This window comes from Barbus barbus (assembly GCF_936440315.1).
Source record: "Barbus barbus genome assembly, chromosome: 1".
Taxonomy (NCBI): Eukaryota; Metazoa; Chordata; class Actinopteri; order Cypriniformes; family Cyprinidae; genus Barbus; species Barbus barbus.
Genome location: NC_136729.1, coordinates 2,262,501 through 2,286,994, shown reverse-complemented (window position 1 = coordinate 2,286,994; position 24,494 = coordinate 2,262,501). Strand labels below are relative to the sequence as shown.

Sequence of the window (24,494 nt, the reverse complement as noted above, 5' to 3'; positions counted from 1 at the left end):
AAATGTAGTGAAGTAAAAAGTACGATCTTATGCTTTGGAATGCAGTGAAGTAAAAGTAAAAGTTACTCCAAATAAAACTACTCCAGTAAAGTACAGATACTTGAAAAATGTACTTAAGTACAGTAACGAAGTAAAGCTACTTCGTTACTGACCACCACTGCATAAAACTTATATTACTTCTGAAGATACAGATACAGAGAATCATCACAGTTTTACCCAACACCATTGATTTTAAACAACATGAGGGAAAGAAAACGTTTTGTTTCTAAGTCAAGAATATTTAAAACCAGACAAAAGCTTTAACCCCTCTGGTGCTCCTCAGGTGGCAGTCAAAAATGACCTTTTAAAACTTTAATGAAATCAGAATCAGAATTAGCTTTATTGCCAGGTATGTTTGCACATACAAGGAATTTGTTTTAGTGACAGAAGCTCCGCAGTGCGACAGAATGACAGCGACAGGACAGGACACAGTAATAAAAAATAAAAATAATAATAATAATGTACAAATATACAAAATTGACAATGAAAAATAGCAAATACATAATATACAAAATAGACAATTCAGTATGTACAGGCATGTTAGGTGCAAATTTGAAATGTAATAAGTATGTGTGTTAAATGATAAAAAAAAAAAGTATGATAGTGTTGTGTGTTTCATGTTTATTGTTAAGAGTTAAATGTTCATGAGATGGATTGCCTGAGGGAAGAAACTGGTCGTTCTGGTGCTCAGAGCTCTGTAGCGCCGTCTAGACGGTAACAGTTCAAAGAGGGAGTGTGTGCTGGATGTGAGGGATCCAGGGTGATGTTACCAGCTCACTCTGGAAGAGTACAGTTCTTGGAGACTGGGGAGGGTTGTACCAGTGATTCGCTCAGCAGTCCGTACTACCCTCCGTAGTCTTCTGAGGTCAGATTTGGTAGCTGAGAACTGTTTCAACAGTTCTGTGGCAGGTTGAACTTCCTCAGCTGGTGAAGAAAGTACAACCTCTTGGGCCTTTATGACAATGGAGTCAATGTGAATATCCCACTTCAGGTCCTGAGAGATGGTGGTGCCCAGGAATCTGAATGACTCCACTGCAGTCACAGTGCTGTTCATGATGGTGAGTGGGGGGAGAGCAGGGGGGTTTCTCCTGAAGTCCACAATCATCTCCACTGTTTTGAGCATGTTGAGCTCCAGGTTGTTAAGACTGCACCATACAGCCAGCTCCTTAACCTCCTGTCTGTAATGGTGCTTTTCCACTGCATGGTACGGCACGGTATGGTTTAGTACAGCTCACTTTTGGGGGGTTTTCCACTGGGTACAGTATCTGGTAATTTTTTAGTACCACCTCAGCCGAGGTTCCAAGCGAGCCGTACCGTTACTAAAACGTGACATGTAAACCCTTCTGATCACTGATTGGCCGGAGAAAATCGTCACTGCCTGCGTCATTTTAACTTTTTTGCGTCATTTGAACTTGCGACACGAGACACAATAGACCTGCTAGATTTAAATCAGCACAGCCAGCGAAGGATCGAACACAACTGTTTCGAATGAGCGCACCTTTCTTTTAACAACTAAAAAATGGCCGTTTCGTTGTCGGTTGAGGAAGTACAGACTGTCCTCTCGTGATAGCCGAGGAGCGGCTCCAGTGAGAGCGTGATGGAGTGATGCGGAATTAAAAAGTTTTTCAGGAGTCACGGCAGTAGAGGCGGAGCAACTATAACAACACGTGAATAATCCTGGCCACTCTAAAGCGGTTCTAAACTGCAGTGGAAACACAAACTGAGTCGAACTGAGCCGTTCTGAACCGAGCCGAGTCGTACCACGCAGTGGAAAATACTCGTCTAGAAGCAGACTCGTGTGGTGTCGTCTGTAAACTTCAGGAGCTTGACAGAGGGGTCTTTAGATGTGCAGTCGTTGGTGTAGAGGGAGAAGAGCAGTGGGGAGAGAACACAGTCCTGAGGAGCTCCAGTGCTGATGGTACGAGTGCTGGATGTGTATTTTCCCAGCCTCACTAGCTGCTGCCTGTCTGTCAGGAAGCTGTTGATCCACTGGCAGACGGAGGTGGGGACGGAGACGGAGTTAGTTTGGGCAGGAGGAGGTTTGGAATGATAGTGTTAAAGGCCGAGCTGAAGTCCACAAACAGGATCCTCACATAAGGCCCTGGTCTGTCCAGGTGTTGCAGTATGTAATGCAGTCCCATGTTGACTGCATCTATAGACCTGTTTGCTCTGTAGGCAAACTGCAGGGTGTCCAGTAAGAGTCCAGTTATGTCCTTCAGATAAGCCAAAACCAGTTTTTCAAATGACTTCATGAACACAGATGTTAGAGCCACAGGTCTGTAGTCGTTAAGTCCTGTTATCTTGGGTTTCCTTCTCACAGATCTGTGTGATGATGGGGGCCAGCTGGTCAACACAGGATTTCAGACAGGCTGGTGTCACACCGTCTGGGCCTGGTGCCTTCCATCTCTTGTTCTTTTTGAAGACCTGGCGCACGTCATCTTCTCTTATCTGCAGTGCATGTGTGGGGGAGAGGGGGGTTGCAGGAGGTGTGAATGGTGTATTTTCTAACCTGCAGTAGAACTCATTCAGATCGTCTGCCAGGTGTTGATTCTCCACAGTGCTGGGGGATGGTGTCTTGTAATTGGTGATGTCTTTCAGATCTTTCCACACTGAAGCCGTATCACTAGAAGAGAATTGGATCCTTAGCCTGTCGGAATATTTCCTCTTTGCCACTCTGATCTCCTTTTCCAGTGTGTATTTGGCCTGTTTATACAAGACTTTGTCCCCATTCCTGTAAGCATCTTCTTTGGCTTGACGGAGCTGTCTGAGTTTTGCAGTGAACTATGGTTTGTCGTTGTTATAAGTTAGATGAGTCCTGGTAGGAATGCACATATCCTCATAGAAACTGATATATGATGTTACAGTCTCTGTGAGCTCTTCCAGATCATCAGCAGCTTCAAAAACAGTCCAAGAGAAACAGGCTTGTAAATTCCACTCTGTCTCATTAGTCCATCTCTTTACAGACCTTAATACAGGTATAGCTGACTTCAGTTTCTGCCTGTAGGATGGAATAAGATGAACCAAACAGTGATCAGAGAGTCCTAAAGCTGCTCGTGGAACAGAGTGATATGTGTCCTTTATTGTTACGTAACAGTGATCCAATATATTACTGTCTCTGGTGGGACATGTGATGTGCTGTCTGTATTTTGGCAGTTCACTCACTCACATACATGATATTTTTAATCATATACACTGATCACAGTACCCTTGCACAGTAACTTGGTTGAGCAACCACATCTTTTCACTATGAATTGTTGGATAACTGTGTTTGTGACAAATTGTCTTTGTATTATTCTATATTAATGGAAAAATCACATAATGATTGTCAATGTTTGTTTGTCGTGTTTTACAGCATTCTACGCATTTTTGTTCCTAGCCTGATGCAGAGCGGTTCTGCTGGGATGAGGGGTTCCTGCTGCTGTTTCAACAGTAAAGAGACGTATTGAGGAATGGTGGGAGCATTTCTCTAGGTACTGTAGTGATTGATTTTTGTGGTTTAAAATCATAAATATTCTTGTATGCAAAATGATGACGTAAATTCTATTTATGACAAATATTTAGTGGACCAACACACACGTATTCTGTATTTTTAACAGGAGCGCCAAGAGGACATAAAGTGGAAGTTTGTAAGAGACATTGGCCCAGTGTTGTGCTGGATACAGAGTCACCGTGAGTTATTCTGTGAGGAAGTTCAACCTGCCACAGGAGCTGTTTTACAGTCAAACAAGTTTTACTTAAACTGTAATTAAATGAAAACCATAAATCTAAAGTTGTGTTCCAAATTTTAGGTTGATAAAAAAATAATTTATTTGGGCGCAGTACCAAATATTTCCACTAGATTAAATTTGTTTCAAATAAAGCCATTTTTGACCACAAAGGACCATTTAACCTTTTCAAATCATGTCCATGCCAAAACCTTTATCAGGATTTGTACCATTTAGATGGGGAACGGGGGGGGGGGGGGGGGGGGGGGGGGGGGGGTCACTTTTTGTTGGTCAGAAATGACCGAAGAGAACCAGTGTGTTAAAATGAGCTAAAATAATGATTTATAAAATACTCATTTTAATTCATCCACAACAGCTTTCAACCGGAACTAGATTCTAGTTACTAGAATACACATTCTTGGAAAATCTGGATTTAAAAGTGTGATTTCTAGACCTGGAAAACTCATATCAGTCAATACAATCTTAAAGCACAATGGGTATTTTTTTTTTTATAATGAATTTGCATTTTATAAGTTATGCAGCCAAGCTCGAAAATATTTAATTGGGTAGAAACAGTTAACATTAAAAAAAAAAAAACCTTAACCAATAATACCTGGATAAGGAAATTCACGGTTTTAAAAACCTATTTTTAAAACTATTTTTATTTAAGGTGGCCTTTGAAAATTGGTGTCCAACTAAAGTTGCGAACTACTGCTTAAAGACACGCTGCACGCCCACTTACACCATCAACATCCTGCTACCACACATTCAACTTCATACATACTTCTATAAAGAGGAGCCAAACTCTGTAAGAGTTGATCATTTATTTAAAAAAAAAAAAAAAAATGCTCCAACATTTTTAGTTCTAAAATTATGAATTGCCAAATAGGTCTTCACACAATAACCAAAAAAAAATAATAATCTACTAATCTCTTTACAAACCATTTTTTTTTTAAAGGGAAAATGTTAAAAGATTAGCTTAACTTCCATACAAAAAAATGATAAAGTAAAAAAAAAGTACAAAACCGCATCGCCTATATGCATGCATCAGGCCTAAAAATGAAACAGTCAGTTCTGAAAATCACCACCTACATCATTTCAAATCCTGCTTTCAGTGACGTACACGCGCCTAAAAGAAAAATGAGTTATGTACAAAAGGTGAAGGAGGGAGGAACAGACTACAATGGCCCACAGTTGGTAGCTTGGTTAGGGAAAAGGGAAGGACCAGTTAACTCATTGCCCTTTAACCAGCAAGAAAAGGGTGTGTGTGCAGCCACGAGAACGCCGGCCGCCGAGGCACAGATATGACATTTGGCACACATTCATGTTTTTGCATTTCATGTCATATAAAGGTCACATTTGATTGGTCATGTATGACAGAAGCACCAATCAACCGCTAGAAAAAACCACAGCGTCTTGAAGAAAGTCAGTGAGCTTGCTGGTGCGTTTCAACAATGTAAACCAACAATATAAAAGGCCCCTCGATTCATTAGAATAAAGTACTGCGATACATACGACGTCTTAAAAACATTCACGACAGATACAGAGTTACAAACATGCTTCTTTTTTTTTGGACCGACAATCATAAAATTAAAGCACTTGATTGCTCAGCTACAATCTTGTAGTGTTTCCATCAATTCTGAGTGATTATTTCATGTGTGGGCGTAGTGTTATTATGACGCCTGGGATTGCTGGTAAATCATCTGTATTGTGCAGCACTGATGTGTGAAAGTATTTCACCGTGACACGTTATATTCACAGCTGAAATGCATAAGAGTTAGTCGGCCCAGAGTCAGTCTCTAGATCAAAGCAGTTCATGTAGTGTAAAAAACAAACATACGGTCATAAAAGTGATATCTAAAAGAGAAAAAACGAGTGGTTGTGTCCTTGTAACGGAGTCTCTTGTGGTCGTCTCATACTGAGGTCTCTGACTGGAGCCGCATGACGAACTTGTGACTCTTGGGATCGATAAACTCCTCCCCCAGGTTGAGGAAGGGGAGGGGCGTCACCGTGACGACCAGAGCGAAATCGAGGCGGCGGAGGGAGAAGACCAGCCCCTGCCGCAGCGCTGAGGTCACGGGCTCCTCGCTCACCAGAGTCCACTGGCGCCCCCTGCCGTTCTCACGCTGGTACTGCATGGTGGGGCCCGGGGCCAGGTACCGCTCCAGAAACGCCTGAGCACACACGGAGACATTTAGCACATTAGGACCAGTCATCATGTGTGTGTTCCTTGTGTTACATGCATGCTTATTTGCATGCTATGCTCTACATAAAAGTACTATAAATGGCATTTTGCTAATTCTTTTACTGACTTTCTCACAACACAGGACCATTTACAATGAACTAGTGAGAGACAAAGCTGATTGAAAACATGAAAAGTGAAACATTGACCAGTAAAATATACACTTTAACACGCATATAGAAATGACAAAAGATCTTTGGGCACATTATGTATTTTTCTACCCATATAGACATGAAAATAATTAAATGTATTTGAAAGAAAGGCTCAAATGTTTGTTTGTGTTTTAATGAAAAGGCTAAAATAATAATAATTTTTAATATTCAAATACATATGTAATGTTTAAGTATATTTATTTGTATAATAAATAAATTAAAATTACTTGGTCACATACACACACACACAAATAAATGAATAAATAAAAATACATTTATTTAAATTTATGCAGGTAAAGTTTGTTCGTGGTTTAAAGAAAAGGAGGATTGTTTGCAGAAATTTAAAGATATTAATATTAAATAATAAATTAAGCGTAATTTAAATATTAATTTAAGAACATTAATATAAAAAAATAAAACATTTTAAAAACACATTTTGATATTTATCAAATGTTTTTTTTCCATTCTGTCAAAAAGAAGAAGAAAAAAAAAAAAAAGTCAAATAAATCAAATTTCCTATGCAATGCCAAATAGTATATGCAAATTTGAACAATATTTCTGAATGTAGTATATTACATTTTTTAAGTCTCATGACATCACTACATTGCACATTTAATTCGCTAAGTGCAGTCTAGTTATTTTAATCCAATTTTGTGCAAAATGCCTTTGCTTTCAGCAGTTCAGTCAAGAAAGAGAGGTTAAAAATCAATGATGTTACTTCTTGTTGCTGAGCACATTGCACTGTGGGATATAGCACACAGTAAAGTCTGTGTAGATAGTGCACATGTAATAAGTTGTCTGAGTATTACATGACACACTCTGCAGAACCGGTGAGTTACAGAGCAGCTGCGGTGTGGAGGACAGTAGCGGACGGCTGAGTTTTGTCTGTGTTTGCTGACCTTGGGCGTCATGTTGTGAGTGATGCAGAACTGCAGGTGGGCGATGATGCTCTCCATGCTGTGGTAGGGCTGCTGGCGTGTCGTGCGCAGGTATTTCTGCATGGCTCGTGCCATGGGGGCGAAGATGGCCTGGGCCGCCTCTCGAGGGTCCATCACCTCACGCGGGTGCTTGGGCGACGTCGCCGCCTCGTCGTCCTGAAGCCTTTTGATGTGAGTGAAGGCCTCCTCTACTGCCACCACCAGTCTGGGAGGAGAAACACAACTGTGAGCAAACGATCTCCACAGGAGAAAAACTGAATACAAGAGTCAGGTACATCAGAATAACATGCAGTTACACACACAATGTGTCCAGGGGTCCGTTCTTCGTACGTCGCTAACTCAGTTAGCAGGATTTGATTGCTGCCGATTTCACTTGATCTTGGCTCATTAAGTTCTTCGAAGCTCATCCTGGACTTGCTGTCATAGCAACAGGTCCGTAAGCTTAAACCTGCTCGGGAGCAGCTTATTTCATGTAATTAAAATCTGTCCCAGCCACCGCTACTTCATTACAAGATCACCCTACTGGTCCAAGGACAATAATTTATAATAATAACAAAATAAGTGATAATCGCTGCATTGCTGATCGTGGTTTCGAGTATCAATACATCTGCCCTTTCCGGGGAACATGAGAACGCGCAGTAATCTTAGACAACTTAATCCAGATATTTTAATCTAATACGCAAATTCATTTGAAGAACCAAATTAGCCAGAGATCAATTATCAAGATTATTAGATCTGGAATCTTTCAAATCATCTCAGATGGATTAAGTGAGGTATGAAGAACGGACCCCTGGTCACAATTCACCCAGAAAATAAAATAAAAATAAAGAGCAAAAAAAAAAATAATAATAATTATTAATAAAATATAAATTAATAATAACTTAATAAATTAATTAATTAATTTAATATTAAATAATAAAAATAATAATAGTGCTGTCAAACGATTAATCACGTCCAAAATAAAAGTTTGTTTACATAATGTGTATACTTACGTACATAAAAACAAAAACATGCATGTATATATTTAAGAAAAATGTATATATATATATAGAAAATATATAAATGTATATACACATAATATTTCCCAAATATATACTGTATGTGTGTGTATTTACATATACATCACAAACATACGCAGTACACACATATATTATGTAAAGCGATTAATCATTTGACAGCACTAATATATTTAAATTAATATAATGTATACTATATATTAGGGATGCTCCGATCGGGATTTTTGCAGCCGATACGAGTACCGATTTCTGGTCATGGTGATCGGCCGATACCGATGCCGATTCTGATGCTTCAAGCTTTATATAACATATGTAATAATGTTATATAAATAATCACAAAAATTATTCCTTATACAGTGAATTTTATTATTCCTTTAAAATGGTGTTTATGCATAACGTGTATCAGGATACTCAATATAAGACAAAAATAAATGCAAACAAAATGTTTCTGATGCAACCCAAGGCAGAGATGGGCTCGGACTCGAGTCACATGTTTATAGCCTTCAGACTGGACTTGACCTGAAATGACTCCAGACTTTACTCGACTCGAGGAAAAGGACTTGTGGATATTTAAAGGCAACTCGAGTCTTTTATCCTTAAATACTTATATAACTGATCTTCAAAAGGCGGACCTCATCCGCACCCTGCCATCCATCCGGACCGCGAGCCGTAACAGCAGCACTGTTTTAAGTGAGCAGCACGTCAACAGCGGAGCGGTTCACGTAACAAGCGCTCAGGGTCGTTTATGGTAAATATCTTTCAGCGCTATATACTCTAGTATTTTTATCTAAAGCTAAACACGCTTTATTCGAGCCCTTTCAGCTCCGTGCGCTTTCTCTCTGTCTCCGGACGTGCGTCGACACCAAGTTCAAGAGCTGCCGCAGTTATTTTAACAACGACAGAAACATGGCGAGAGGCAAAATTATAGATTACTTTCACTAAAATACAGCAGAAAAAAAAATGTTGCAAATATAGTTATTTTTCTTACCATCTATTTATCTATCTATTACATTTACATTTATGCATTTGGCAGATGCTTTTATCCAAAGCGACTTACATTGCATTCAAGTTACAGTTTTTACATTTTATCAGCTCTATAACCTACGACTCAAACCAGACGTAACAAGACGTTTCCAAAGCCTGGGCTCTGCAGACACGTGCAGTGATGCGCAGATCAGCTCTAACGTCACTGTATCTGCTGTTAAAAATGAACCACCCATTCATCATATCATCACGCAAAACATACACGACATATAACACATTTTTCATTGTTTCTCGAAACGTCATAGCATTTCCACACTGGCGATGACTTGCAGCATATGTCCCCACGTATCATATACGTCGTCACGCGGTGACATCATCAAATTGCGATCGGTTCGTGAGATCGGCCAAATGTATGAGTACCGATCGAGTCATAAAATGTGATTATCGGCCGATCGATCGGAGCATCCCTACTATATATAAACATAATATTTTTCATAAAAATATATACATGCATGTGTGTATTTATTAGTGCTATCAAACGATTAAATCGCATCCAAAATAAAAGTTCACATAATATATGCATGTGTATTGTGTATATATATATATATATATAAATACACACACATACAGTATATATTTTGGAAATATTTACATATTTTTTATATTACATAAAAATATGTTGTCTATATATTTATATTAAATATATACATGCATGTGTGTTTATATTTACATAATAAATACACAGTATACATATATTATGTAAACAAAAACTTATTTTGTATGCGATTAATCAGCACTAAAAATTAAATTACAAATAATACAACGTAAATAATAATAATTTTTAAAAATGCATACGTAAGATTTTCTGCATTGATTATTTTCATAAACACATTCTGATTAAATACAGTGAGTTTTATATATTCATTAGACTGTCATTAATGTAACAGTAATTTTTCACTTTTGTTTTGTGAGATTTACCCAGATATTTATGATTTATCAGGAAGTATTTCTTTGACTCTGACCTGGCCTTGCGTTTTCTGATCCTGCGGTCCATCTCGGCCTCCTCGTAGTAGTATTCGTTATGAGAGTTGTCTCGTCTGCGGGCGGCGGCGGCGATCATCGCTCGAGACTGACCGGTCGAGTTATTGGTGCTGCTATCTGGAGACGAAAGACAAGCGGTCAGAAGCACTGGAAACAAACAGCCCTGCTCAATCTCTCATCAGCTGAATGTGTGGAACAGAGACTAAACTATCTGTAAAATGGGGAAGATTTGGTGTACCTTCTCCCAGGGAGTACACCTTAAATCCAGACATCTTTTTAGACAGGATGGACTTGGGCAGGTTGAGTAAAGCAGGGTTGTAGACGGGGAAATCAGTGTAGTAGTGATCTAGGACCCACACCGCCGCTCGCTGGATACTGAGATAAAACACAGACACACAAACCTTCTGAATTCACAGCTTTTATCACATTATTTACTGATTTATTCCAGAGGTGCATGACTTACTGAAATAAAATAGTAATTGCAATATGGCTTAGTGCTGTTATCAAACGCTGGCATTTAAGGAAATAAAACGTACTTTGTTTTCTTCACGTGTGTTTCAGAGTGAAGAGCAACACGTGCCAAGCATCTTCCTTAAACTTCATAAACAGCACTTATAAACCAGCTCGTCAACAAAGACGAAGCTTGTGGTCTTCATACAGTTTTCTGCCCAGCGTTTGAACATTTGAAAACTAATAATGCCAGAAATTGAGTGTTGTAAATTTACAGTTGTAATGTAAAATAAAACTACAATTATTGTAAAATAAAGGTAAACTTTTTTTTTATAATGCTATAAACTTTATATTATATAACTACTCATTTTCATTTTTAAAATTGCATTTTTTTTATATTTAGTAATATTAAATATTTCATTCAAGTCATTTATATATAAAATCATATAGTATTTATTTTTTAATAAACGCATTTTAACATTGCATTTGAATTTATTTATTTTTTTACCAGGGATAGGACTGTGATTAATATTATGTGCATTCATTTGGTTCAAAACAATGATTTGTTCACATACCAGACATCACTCTGGACCATTTGGGTCTGGATTACAGGTAATAACATTCAGTTTATTGCACAGACCTATGATTTTGCTTCATAAGGCCTCAGTATATCTTCTGGAGGTACATATATTTATTAATTTTGTGCTGCCTGGTTTGCTTTTTTCCCTCAAATACAGGCAGCTGGATTACATGAATCAGCAAGTACTGTAGTTTTAGCTAAAAATCTTTAGAATCAGAATGAGCTTTATTAGCAGGTATGTTTACACATACGAGGAATTTGTTGTAGTGACAGAAGCTCCACAGAGCAACAGACAGACAGCAACAGGACAGGACACATAATAAAATAATATACAAATAGGCAATGAACAAAATAGCAAAAACACAATATATAATATAGACAATTATGTGTGTACAGGTCTGATGTGTGCAAATTAGAAATGTAAATAAGTATGTGTGGTGAATAAATAATGTATAGAGTTGTGTGTTCCACGTTTAATGTCAAATGTTCATGAGATGGATTGCTTGAGGGAAGAAACCGTTTACTTTACTGTTCTACTGAAGAAGAAAAAAAGTCACCTACATCTCGGTTGGGCCGAGGGTGAGTAAATTAACAGCAACTATCCCTTTACGCTAGTAATGAGCAGTACTAACCTGAGGTGTCCCACGTTGTAGAAGCGGCTGGCTCCGTCTGTGGTGCGAACCACTTTGAGGCAGAAGGCCGGTCTGAGGTGCCTGACCTCCAGCAGCACGAGCGCCAGATACTGGATGAACAGCAGCGCGTCCACCAGCGAGACGGCGTATCCCACGATGCCCCTGTAGTCGCGCTCTCGGGGCTCCAGCACCCTGACGCCGTAGAAGAGCCAGTACGAGGCCACGAAGAGGAAGACCAGCGCCATCAGCAGGCAACGGAAGACGAAGAAGCGTGGCAGCGTGGCGCGGGGTGGCCGCAGGAACAGGGCCCAAGACGAGATGAGCAGCACCAGCAGCTTGAAGGCCAGCGAGACGTAGAGGCCCTCGCAGGGGGTCCCGCAGGGCTCCAGAGAGTCGCGCCACAGCAGCTGCGGCAGCAGAAGGAAGGCCAGCGGCGTCAGGAGCGCGAACACACCCAGAACGCCGCTCACGACGGGCCCCGCGAACCGACGGCACTCCAGCGGCGACGAGTCCTCCAGTTCTTTAGACGCCCGCGTCAGGTCCTCATTAGACACACTGTGCTCGGACGTCCCGGTCACGACGGTGGTGGTCTCGCCCCAGTTATCATCCTGACGGGAGATCAAGAGAGAGGCTGTGAGTGATGCTGAGAGGAGACGTCTGAAATATGAGTCCGATTCTCATCGTACGACATCAGACGATGCTCATGAGGCACGGCTGTTTTTGTCAATTAAAACCATTACAAATAATGCTTCATAACTAAAAGTTGAAATAAAATATAAATATTAGATGAACACTTAAAAAATAGAAATGTTGCTTTGGCAACTTGCTGAAATAAGTTTAAGTTGAATTATTAAAGTTACTAAAAAGCTAAATATGAATATTAAATAAACATTATATATAATTGCAACTACAATTTACTCTAAAATTAAAATACTAAAAATACAACAATAAAAGGTCATTAAAACATTGAAAAAGCTGAAATAAGTGTAAACAGATAAAACCTTCAGTTTAAATATTTTTGCTAATAGTAATAGACATTATTTCACACACATACATATATATATATATATATATATATATATATATATATTTATTGTACTTTTTGTCCATTTTGGTGCCAATAAGCTGAAGTCTATTTTGGGAAACGATAATATTTGTGTTTAGTGACAGTTTCATGACGCATTTTCCACTTTGCTATATTAACATAACACCATTAAAAACAACATATTGACCAAAGTGCTTTACAAAAATAAATACAGGGCTAGAATATATAGTAATAAGCAGCAATAAAACAATCTCTAGGGCTGGCTGAAAGCCAAAGAAAAGAACTATGTTTTGAGCTTATGTGTCCTGATGTTTGACTTCTGAAGGTTTTTTGGTCATTTGTATTATTCTCATTCCTGTAATACAGTAAGTGAAACTCATTGTTTCCAAACACTTTCTAATCCTCCTCTGCAGTGTGTACTGACCCGGTCATCTCCGCGTGTGGACTCGGCGTCCAGTAACGGCTCTCCAGGAGCCTGGATGGTCACAGACTTGTCTCCTCTGCTGCTGCTGTCTCTGCTCTTCGAGCGATGCCTGTCTCTCCTGTCCCTGAAACACACGGGACAAGCCACGAGTTACACAACACAGCAGAGCAGAAAACAAACACGCTTTACACTGAAAGATTTGAAGAAACTACCATTCAATACATACATCAATGGAAAGATTATTCAGCTTTCAGATGATACATAAATCTCAATTTCGAAAAATTGACTAGTTTTGTGGTCCATGTTCACAATTACAGACAGGTGTGTTTGATGAGGCCTGTAACTGAGCTCTGCAGGAACAGGATTGGGCAGGACTGATTGTGTGAATACGTGATTAGTGTACCTGTGCTTGCGAGAGCTGCGTGAATGTGAAGACTTGTAGGAGTAGCCCGAGTACTGCGACTCGTTGTCCATGTCTGGGGCCGGTGGGCGGGGTTTGTGGGCCCCAGCTCCGCCCCTGGAGCGCTCGGTGGTGCCGCCCAGCTGAGTCTTGCGCTCCGAGATGGATTTGGACGACAGAGTCAACGGCAACTTCAGTAGTTCCACCTTACTCCTGAGAGAATCTATCTTGGAGGCTGACTGAGAGGAGAGGATGGACCTGTGAAGAAAACCACGGAAAATTAACGCTTATGAATTTCTGGACTTATGGATATGCATATCGCAACAGAGCGCAACAACCAAATCATACTTCAAAAAGTTACAAAATATCCAAGCTATATGTAACTCAAGTAAATTACAAGTGTCAAAGATTAAATTCTCAAATATAAAAAAAAATAAAAATCTAAATTGCTTTTACACATCTACCGCCGGTTTCACAGACAAGGCTTAAGGTTAGTCCTAGACTAAAATGCATGTTTGAACCGTCTCAACTAAAAATATAGGTAACACTTTATTTTAGGGTCTCTTAACTAGTTGCTTATTAGCATGCATATTACTACAATATTAGCCATTTATTAGTACAAATTAAACACATTAACTCCTTATTCTACATCCCTAATCCTACCCAAAACCTAAACTTAACAACTACCTTACTAACTATTAATAAGCAGCAAATTAGCAATTTATTGAGGGAAAATTTGTAGTTAATAGTGAATAAGTGTTCCCTATTCTAAAGTGTTAGCTAAATATCTTGCTCTGACATATCTTAAAACATGCCAGTCACATTGTTTTGTGTCAAGATGCACACCAGTAACGCTTTCTTCCAAGGCATTTTTATAAACGCTGCATAAATGTCTTAATTTACCTAAGGCCTAGTCCTGGTTTAAGCTAAGCCCCGTCTGTGAAACCGGGCCCTAAACTGCTTGCATATCACATTATTTAATCCTCCTGTTATGTTCAAAAACTGGGTACAACCTTTATGTTAAGAGTTATTTAACCACACTGGTTTCCATTTCATTTGCCAAAAATCTACACTGAGGTGCAAATAAGTATTTGTACTTGTTTCACCTTGTTTTTGGTCTTTTTCCTCAAACCCTTGTGAGGGTAAGCTGAATATCTCACACTTTTTTTAGTTGCAACAGACTAGTAATTGAGATCCAAAGAATTAACAAACCAAAAACAACATTTAACAGATTTGAGAAACTCAATTTGATAAAAAACAACAACAAACTTTTCTTGGACAACTCTAGAAGACAAGTCTCAGTTTTGAGGAAACTTTGTGTTTTACATTTCATAAGCACTCATTTATTTCATATTTAGTGTTTGCCAAGCTATAATGAAAGTCTTCTGTTTGCTTTACCCGACTCTTTATTGCTTTTTAAAGCAATGATTTTTGGTAAACTGCATGCAAACCAATGGGGGTCAACATAATCCCAACACAAAATCTGTCATTTTTAAACAGCCTTTCCAAAAGACATCTATGTGTTGAAACTTTGCATGCACATTCATGATCCTAAACGAGAAATAATCACCCGAGTTTAAGAAGAAATTAACAGTTTAACCAGTATTTCAAGCTACTTGATTAAATATAGGTCAAATTCACCCCAACGCAACAGTAGGGTTAATAATTATTGCATATGGTGTTTTTCTTCAATACAACGCAGCCCTAATTTACGAACATATTCAAACCAGAAACCCAACACTTGACCTCTGTGTAAAAACACTGAGCTTCATTTGAGAAACACAGGCTGCGGAAATTGTATTTAAATCATTCTCACGTAAATTGTCTCATTCAATTAAATCACAACAATTCAGGCAAACAACGGTTTTCCACAGAAATTCGTTCTGCTCATGTGAGTGAATGATGGCCATTGTATTTGAACATCTCACACACACACACACACACACATTATCTGCATTCCTAATCGTTTTGAAATAACTCTAAAGACTTCTGTTGCGATAAACAGGAACTAAAGCATTTCTGTAACACTTTAAGATCATCAAAACACTTTAGAGACTAATCTAAGCCGAGCGTCCTGCACAAGGACTTCAGCATCTCCATAAAAACCCCATTACACACACACACACACACACATTCCCCAGCCATCGCCTGTCATCTCCACAGCAACCGAGCTTGGCTGTTTCTATGGGAATGAATGTGTGAGGGGTCAGGAGGGGCTGTGTGCTTCTGACCTTTACACATCCACCATATATGAACATATAACACTCAAACCACTATGAAGAATAACACTCGTCTATTTATGCATTGTTTTCTTCAACAAATGAGCCGAGTTGTTTTGCCCGTTTCTTAAGTAACGGCTCAATCTGATTATCTAAATAAGAGCCAGCACTCTGCAGTCTATTTCTGCTCTTAACACTCACATTTCTGTCTGCTAACAGGACTCATGTGAGACGGAAGCAGACAGACAGCGTTTAAGCACAAACACACACGTGTGTGTGTGTGTGTGTGGGCCGTCAGGAGTTGTTTACAGAGCTGATAAGACACCATTTGTCCAGGACGGACTCAGAACATGTGTCACCCATCAGTCTGAGGAGGAACGCCCGTCTTCTGAGTCCCAGCTGTGAATCAAGCAGTGTTGGAAACTCAAATATAGGTTTTTGGAACAGTATCATTTAGTCTACACTACCAGATTTGACAGAATGCACGTAACTTTTTTTTAATCATCTAACTAAAACATGCTAAATTATTTTCAAGAGCTACTTAGGATAAAGCGCACACACAACATATCAGTTCTTGCATTGCTATCATTAATTATCTTTATACTTTATATACACCGTGACTCTGATTTTGGTCAAAGATGGAAATATCGATCAGTGCAACAAGTCAACTGTTGCCACTTAAGTTTATTTGTATATAGAGCAATTTCTACATGCTAGAAACTCAGTTTCACATTAAACAGACTTGTTTATAATACATGTTGCTTATAAGGAATGCCACTACATTTTCTATTTTCTACAATTTTTTGTTCTATATTCTGTTGAATTTAAAGGATTTTGTTGAGTGAGGGCAACTAAATTAATGTTTGTTTCACAAAATCCTACTTAACTGTGCTTTTTTCTCCCTCTCTGCAGTCTTGACCCAGTGCTACTTTCTCACGTGTGTTTTTTTGTACAAGATAGCAATCAGCCCCCAAATCACCGAAATAATCGTTCATTAAATCGTAAAGTTGGATCAGAATCATTACAGTCGTATATAGGTTTCCATTTAATGTTGTTCGGTGAATTTTTGCAAGCGAAATCCAGTCATTTCAATGGGAATCCACGTGATCGGGATGTGAATTTGCTCCATTGACCAACACAAAGCTGTTTTAATTGACGACAAACCTTTTTGCCAGCAAAATTTGATTGTGTCTGCACCTTTAAACGAGACACCTGTGACCCAGCTGCCAACTCTTGTGTTTATGTGGGAAGCGCTCGTAAATGCTTCAGATACAGGTGTGATGAGCAAAACAACCTGAAACTAAAATATGAATCACATAAGATGGACAATATGAGAGGATGCTCCAGCTCTGAAAAAAGAAAACAGGCACTGCAACAACAACATGCACAATATCAGTTAGCAATCTCAGCTTTCTGTATAAGTATCTAATATATAAATCTTTGCACAACCACATGAGACTACATTAAAATCAGCAGACAGACCTTGAAAAATAGCTCAAGATCTGAAGAAGTCCATGCTCCCAAACTAAGTGTCCGCATCCTACAAGATTGCATCTAAATATATCAGCTCAGGACACTGCAGTTTTACTGTAAAGGTGCAGAAGTTGATCATGTATTCAGTGCCATGCGTTGGTTTGGCAGCTGCAGTAATAACTGTGAAGGTGAGGCGTGGCAGCTGTGATTTATGAACGAAGACACCGGTCCCAGGTGTGGATTCTGCCTGCATATACAGTTACTCATTACTGCTGGTCTCATCTGACCTATTTAAACAACAACACAGTTGAACAAACACACGTTCGAGTGTCACAAGGCACATTACAGGCACCAAATGAAGCCTACAAATCACCTACACTGTACTTTCGTTTATGATGAATGGAAAATATACTGTGAACGTCTGATTGTTTATAAATGAGCGTCCATTGAGTGTTTCAATGCTATGCTCGGGTTACAGTCTCCTAGGAGACTGCACAGGAGATATCTGAGCTCATCGCACCGCGCGGGCCTCAAAGCCGCGGACTGGCGGCGTCAATCACGCCACGTGATATGCACTACATCCCCGCCACCCTCGCCTACGAGAGTCCGAGGCTTTAGGGCCTTCATGCGACCTTACTCGACGTGACACACTAACCTAAATACGACGTAACCGAACAAAACCAAGTAACACATAAGTCTATTTTGTCTACGTTCTGCACGTAAATAATTAATAAAATAAAAAAGTTTACAACAAAAACCACACAATATGAACTAACGTTACTGCAAGCATTTCTTATTGAGGTCTCGTTACGCTTTAGAGAGTGAAATACAAACAATGAATAAATAAATCACTTTTAAAGCATGCGTGCAATGAAAAACACGAGTTTGTTTTACAATGATGCACTTAAAATATGAAAATCACTAAACTCAGATGGTGTGCAGTTAGTTTGGTGGAAAACGCTAACGATTAAAAAACTAAATATTTCTGAAAAGTTAAATGTATTAATTGTATGAATGTTTCGAACATTACTGGCACTGAGTAATAATCATCATTAAGTGTAACAGCATCCAGTGATTAATTCTCATCAGCGATGCCAACGAATCATTCTATTGAACCGATTCAGTGTGATCGTTCAGACGAACCGACTCGCTCCACATTCATAAATCACTCGACTGCGAGGCAGCTGGTATGTTGGAATCATGAACATAAACGCGTATTTAAATAACAGTTTAAAAGGGTAAATATGTACAAAATCAATCGCAAAATGTTTCAAACGCAACACTTCTGGGAGGGTCTCGAACAATGACTAAAGCGAATCGGTTCACTAAAATGAATCATTACGCTAAATATCACTGTATTGAGACTCATCCAAACTGAAAAACACACACTTTCTTTCGATTTCAAACTATTAATTATGGTTTCAAAAAAAGTTTCAACACCTAAAACGTCTTGGGCTATAATCGGCCGTGTTTTTTCTTCTAAACAGCTGGATTTGTGGATCTCTGAACACAAAAGAAGCTGTGAAACAAACCTTCATTCAGTTACACAAACAATGCATTTCAACGCAGTCCACGACAGATTCACGGCCAACTGCTTCACTTTAAACCTCTCCTGCAACACCAGACTGAATATAAGAGTCCCTGTAGAAACTCACCCGAATGAGATATTAATGAGAAAATGTTTTAAAACAGAATTATAATGATACCCTCTGCAAATTACCCCTGCAGCAGCTCTTTGTGTCTCTTTCAGTAGAACAATAATCCACAACAAAAAGAGGAAAAATCCCGCTTTTCTTGGTAAACTCACAGTTTGCAGATGAGTAAAATCCTCTTGTAGTAGTTTAATCTGGTTCAGTGAAGGTGAAATGTTCTCTGGCTGCGTCCGTGTTTCTCTTTTTTCTATTTTCTTCACAGAAACTCATATATTTCCTTCTCCATTCAAACCTGAGCTGAAGCACGCCCAGAATAAACCCGACCTCCCCCACGTTCCTGCTCCGCCTTCCCCTCACTCACACACACACACACACACACACTACTCACACACACACACTACTCTCTCTCTCACACACACTACTCACACACACACTACTCTCACACACACACACACACACTACTCTCTCTCTCACACACACTACTCTCTCTCTCACACACACTACTCACTCACACACACACACACATCTCTCTCTCACACACACACACACACTACTCACTCTCTCACACACACACACTACTCACTCACACACACACACACATCTCTCTCACACACACACACACACACACACACTACTCACTCTCTCACACACACACACACACTACTCACTCACACACACACACACACACATCTCTCTCACACACACACACACACACACACACACACACACTACTCACTCTCTCACACACACACACTACTCACTCACACACACACACACACACACATCTCTCACACGCACACACACACACATCTCTCACACGCACACACGCACACTTCTCTCTCTCTCTCTCACACACACACACAGACACACATCTCTCACACACACACTACTCTCTCTCTCACACACACTACTCACTCACACACACACACACACACACACACATCTCTCTCTCACACACACACACACACACACACACTACTCACTCTCTCACACACACACACACACACACACACACAAACCTCTCTCTCACACACGCACACTACTCACTCACACAGACACATACACACATCTCTCACACGCACACACGCACACACACACACTTCTCTCTCTCTCTCACACACACACACACACACACACACACACACACATTACTCTCTCTCTCAATTCAATTCAGCTTTATTAGCATGACTGTGTAACAAAATGTTGCCAAAGCATTAACATATATATAACAACAACATAATAATAAAATCCATCTAAATAAATGAAAAGATCAAGTAAGTCAGTTTCAAGTTAATCATGTGTAACATCTATCATTGTGACTGGTTAATACATATTTAGCAGCTAGTGCAGCTGTGTTACCTTCAAGTAAGAAGGGCATTTTCTCAGAATCATAAGTTCAGTAAATGATGTGATCAGGGCTTCAGATCTGGGGAGAACTGTTTCCATCACATTGTGATATATAGGACAAATCAGCAGGAAGTGTTTCTCGTCCTCTATTTGCTGTAGATCAGTGTCTACAGATCCTCTGCTCTCGCTCGGTCCATGTTTGTCTGTGTCTTCCTCTCTCTGTTTCTAAATCATGCTTACTTCATCTGTATTTGGAGAGGATTTGTCTTTTTTTAAATGGTTTAATCAATAAATAATTGGAAAGTTTAGTGGTTCTGTTGAGGGCTGATTAGCACTGGAGTTTATTTTGAAGGTATTTTTAGAGATTCATCACGAGTGTCTTTTAGATTTGTCAAGTTCTTTAATAATGGTTTTGGTGTTGAAGCTGTAGTCAGCGAGGAGCTGGGTTTATGGACTAGCTGAAGAGCGAGTGTGTTTCGAGGATGAGATTCTGCGGTTTCATTGGATTGAATCAGGATCAGATTGATGGAGGTGATGCCAGAACTGAACACATCTCTTCTGGATCTCAATCTTCAGTGGGTATGAGCCTAATTCAGATCTGCAGGCATCATTGGACGTATACCTCTGTGGACCCCTAAAATGTTTTTGATTTCTTCACAGCCAGACTGAAGCCCCCTGATGCAGAGATCTGGATGCCCAGGTAAGTGCAGCTGGTGCTGTGCTCCAGGACTTCTCCTCCGTAACTGAACTGGTATCTGCTTCCCTGAGACCTGGCCTTCTTCTGGAACACCATGACTCTGGTTTCGTCCAGGTTGACCGTCAGAGCCCATTCATCACAGTACTGCTCCAGCAGGGCCAGGCTGTGCTGGAGACCCTCGGCTGTGGGGGACAGCAGAACCAGGTCGTCTGCATACAGCAGGCATCTGACTTCAGAGTCGTGCAGAGCGAGGCCCGGGATGCTGCCGGAGCGGTCCAGAGCTTCTGCCAGCTCGTTGATGTAGATGTTAAACAGGGTTGGGCTCAGACTGCATCCCTGCCTCACTCCACGACCCTGCTGGAAGAACTTCTGAGATTCACATTTACTGTTTTTATACATGGATGTATAACATCAAATGTTTTTCCACCAATGCCAATTTGTATAGTAAACCATCATGCCAAATACAGCCGAAAGCTTTTTTAAAAAGTTCTGGGTTCTCTTCCGGGCCTGGCATTTAAGTCTCCACATATGAGAGTATGTCCTCTTGACTGAAAGTGTAAGATGTCAACTCTAGAAAGCTTTGCTGTTTGTAATAGGGACAGTCTTGAGGTGGAATATAGAGTGCACAGCGGTAACGATTATGCTGTGATATGACTGATTTCACTTCAAGCCAAATAAATTCATTTTCAATTTTATGCATTTGAGATTTATGAGATTAGTCTGATTTTTTTGGTACTTGTATATTGATTTACGTTTATATAATTAATACTTTAAGTAACATTTAAGTACACACACATATATATATTTATTAGTGCTGTCAAATGATAGTGTATATTTATGTATATACAAATACAGTATATATTTTGAAAATCTTTACATGTATATACATTTATATTCTTATATTTTATATAAATATATTTAATATATAAACAACATTTTTCTTAAAAATATACATGCATGTGTTTGTATTTACATATACATAAATATACACAGTATACACGTAAACAAACTTATTTTGGATGTGATTAATCATTCGACAGCACTAATATATATATATATACACACACACACACATATATATATATATATATATACACACACACACACATACACTAAACTAGACTCTAGACTTTTATTTTGCCTCTGTTGTCTGTTATATATTGAAACATTTTGGAAAACTAAAAAAAAAATACAGTAAATGACTTGGTTACGCATTTTATTTACATAATTTATACTTAGTAATTATTTACAATATAGTAAATCTTAATAGCTTGATTGTTTATATTAAGGTCCAATGTAAACCATCCAAAACTGCTAATTGAAACAAATAAAAACTTTGCTCAGTTTTTTTTCTTTGATCCGACATTTATAAGTCTTTTCCTGAAAACACAGTTCCAATTTACCGCAAAGATAAAATAAATAATCCCACAAATAATTCCACAATAACTGACAGTAGCCTATTAAAAATATATTATATATCCCCCTCCAAAAAAGTATCTTGGAAACTGAGCAAATTCAATAAAAGCTGCATTCCTGTGCTTTTCACACTGAATATCATTAGTGCTAACTCCAATATTGGCAGATATCAATTTTCATGCATCAACCTGTTTTCAAAGACCAGATCCAATTCCAAAGCAGCTTTTCATTCAGTATTAGAGATACAGTTACTGGAATGGGAGAAGAAAATCGGTCCGGACAGGTTTTGAATACGAGAAACCCTTCTTAAAATTCACCACCAAAAACACACAGCGAGGTTTTTTAAACATTTTTAATTTCACAAAACAAATGAGTTTTTTTTTTAAACACGAGTGTTTTCGTTTTCCTTCTGTGCATCTACCAATCTCGCCATTTTTAAAAAGAGGGAGAGAAAATAATTTACACATCTTTTCGTTTGTCATATCTACAAAAATAAAATTAAAGAAACGACTAGAGCTTTACAGAAAATGAACATATAAAACAGGCCGTCAACTATATTACATGAGAGAATGTCAAAACAAATAAAAACAAACGTTAACGTACAGTAGTTCGCACGAGTACGGGTTTCTTCGTTGTGCAGCGTACAAATCGCCGAGCCGTTGACGAGTATGAGTGACCGCTGAAGATGGAGGAATGAGGCAAGAAACCAAAGACGAGAAGGAAACGCATGAGGAGTTAAACCTAACGAGAGAAACCCCTCTACATTTCTCCACCTGAGTTAACAGTCGTGATCCATACAAGCCTCCGCACCCAATTCAATTTGCGATAAAAACGCTCTGCAGTCACACAAACTCGCAAAAAAAACAATTAAATACAAAAGAATAAGAAACAAAAACTTAAAAGGAGGTGAGGTAAAAATCCTCCTTTGGCAGGTTAGGTGTACGAGTTAAACACTTATAAAGATGCTTGCGTTTCAAACGTAATAATTACGTCGTTTTTTATTATTAGAGTTCCCGATCCCTTCATTTGCGTTTCAAGCACCCATTGAGCTGCGAATGAACTACCGCAAACGGCGTGCGACAAAAGTTCACAGTATTTACACGTAATACAAATGTGTCAGCTAGCAGGTCACATGACATGATATCAGAATTCATAAACACGCCCCTTTTTTGTCGTTTCTGTACGATATATAAACAGGAGTCCAGTTACGAACTGTGCGATAGTGTGCGTACAAACCGAAAAAAAAAGTTCATTTGAGCACAAACCTTCAAAATCAAAACTTCAGCTTTTTTCACTTTCCTTCCTTTTTTTCGCATAGTGTTACGCAATGAAATACAAGCTAAGATATTAACGAACGAACAACGGTAATCGTGAGACGTCCTTATTCACCCCCCGTGTTTATTTCCACAGGGGTCCGAGTGCAAAAGAACCTGAATTTGTCGACGCCGTCCATCTGGAAATGGACGCGGCTCACGATATGCGCGACCGAAACATCGCCCGTTTTTATTCGCGAGTTTCCTGACGAGCTGAATGGAGGAGAAACAGACGAACAGCAGGTAAAGTGCTGGGTTTCCTTCGTGGGACAGAGTCATGTCTTCAGCCGCACTAGTTCACGGTCCACTTGCGTTTTTCACTTCCTGTTCTTCACGCATCGCAATTACGTTCTTCGTCAACATCATTACATTTTCTTTCTCAAATGCGCTACTACTTTCTTTCTCCTCCTTTCTTTCTCAGCGCTGGCCGAAGGGTCGTCCGTCCCAAGTCACGAATTTATGATTGACACACACAACACATAATTTAGCCTGGATGGCGCTTCCAGGCACAAGGCATGCTGGGAAGGGGCTACATCATAGAGTGCAGAGCGTGTGTTTGCGCGAGTCTGTGTGTGCGAGATGAAAGTCCTCCAGTAGGTCCAGTGTAAACCGTCAGAAACCTGTGGACTGGATTTCTGGCTGAGCTGGTTCTGTTGAGACTCCCTCTTTACCTGAACGAACACAGAAATATTAAATACAACATAATAGACTTTATACACATTTCCTGTTC

General features: G+C 39.3%; 2 protein-coding genes across 5 annotated transcripts in view; both read right to left on the bottom strand.

Moving 5' to 3' along the window:
* Positions 1 to 4,555: 4,555 nt before the first annotated feature.
* On the bottom strand, positions 4,556 to 19,426 carry LOC306863785 (vang-like protein 2). Of its 2 annotated transcripts, none has more exons than XM_079407338.1 (8): positions 19,147 to 19,426; positions 13,651 to 13,905; positions 13,248 to 13,371; positions 11,779 to 12,386; positions 10,355 to 10,491; positions 10,098 to 10,233; positions 7,037 to 7,280; positions 4,556 to 5,917 (listed from the first exon to the last, which is right to left on the bottom strand). In XM_079407338.1, the coding sequence occupies exons 2-8, from the start codon at positions 13,719 to 13,721 to the stop codon at positions 5,657 to 5,659; spliced, it is 1,581 nt and encodes a 526-aa protein (XP_079263464.1). In that variant the 5' UTR covers positions 13,722 to 13,905; positions 19,147 to 19,426; the 3' UTR covers positions 4,556 to 5,656. The 2 variants fall into 2 exon arrangements, with proteins under 2 accessions (XP_079263464.1, XP_079263465.1); XM_079407339.1 differs by lacking the exon at positions 19,147 to 19,426 and adding an exon at positions 18,872 to 18,970.
* Positions 19,427 to 22,235: 2,809 nt separating this feature from the next.
* The window catches only part of LOC306872078 (rho guanine nucleotide exchange factor 11-like), a 50,285-nt gene continuing 48,026 nt past the window's right edge, over positions 22,236 to 24,494 (bottom strand). For all 3 annotated transcript variants that reach the window (XM_079420442.1, XM_079420444.1, XM_079420443.1), the window contains one exon: positions 22,236 to 24,435. In XM_079420442.1, the coding sequence (XP_079276568.1) occupies positions 24,377 to 24,435 (59 nt within the window). In that variant the 3' untranslated portion in view covers positions 22,236 to 24,376. The remainder of the gene's footprint in view (positions 24,436 to 24,494) is intronic.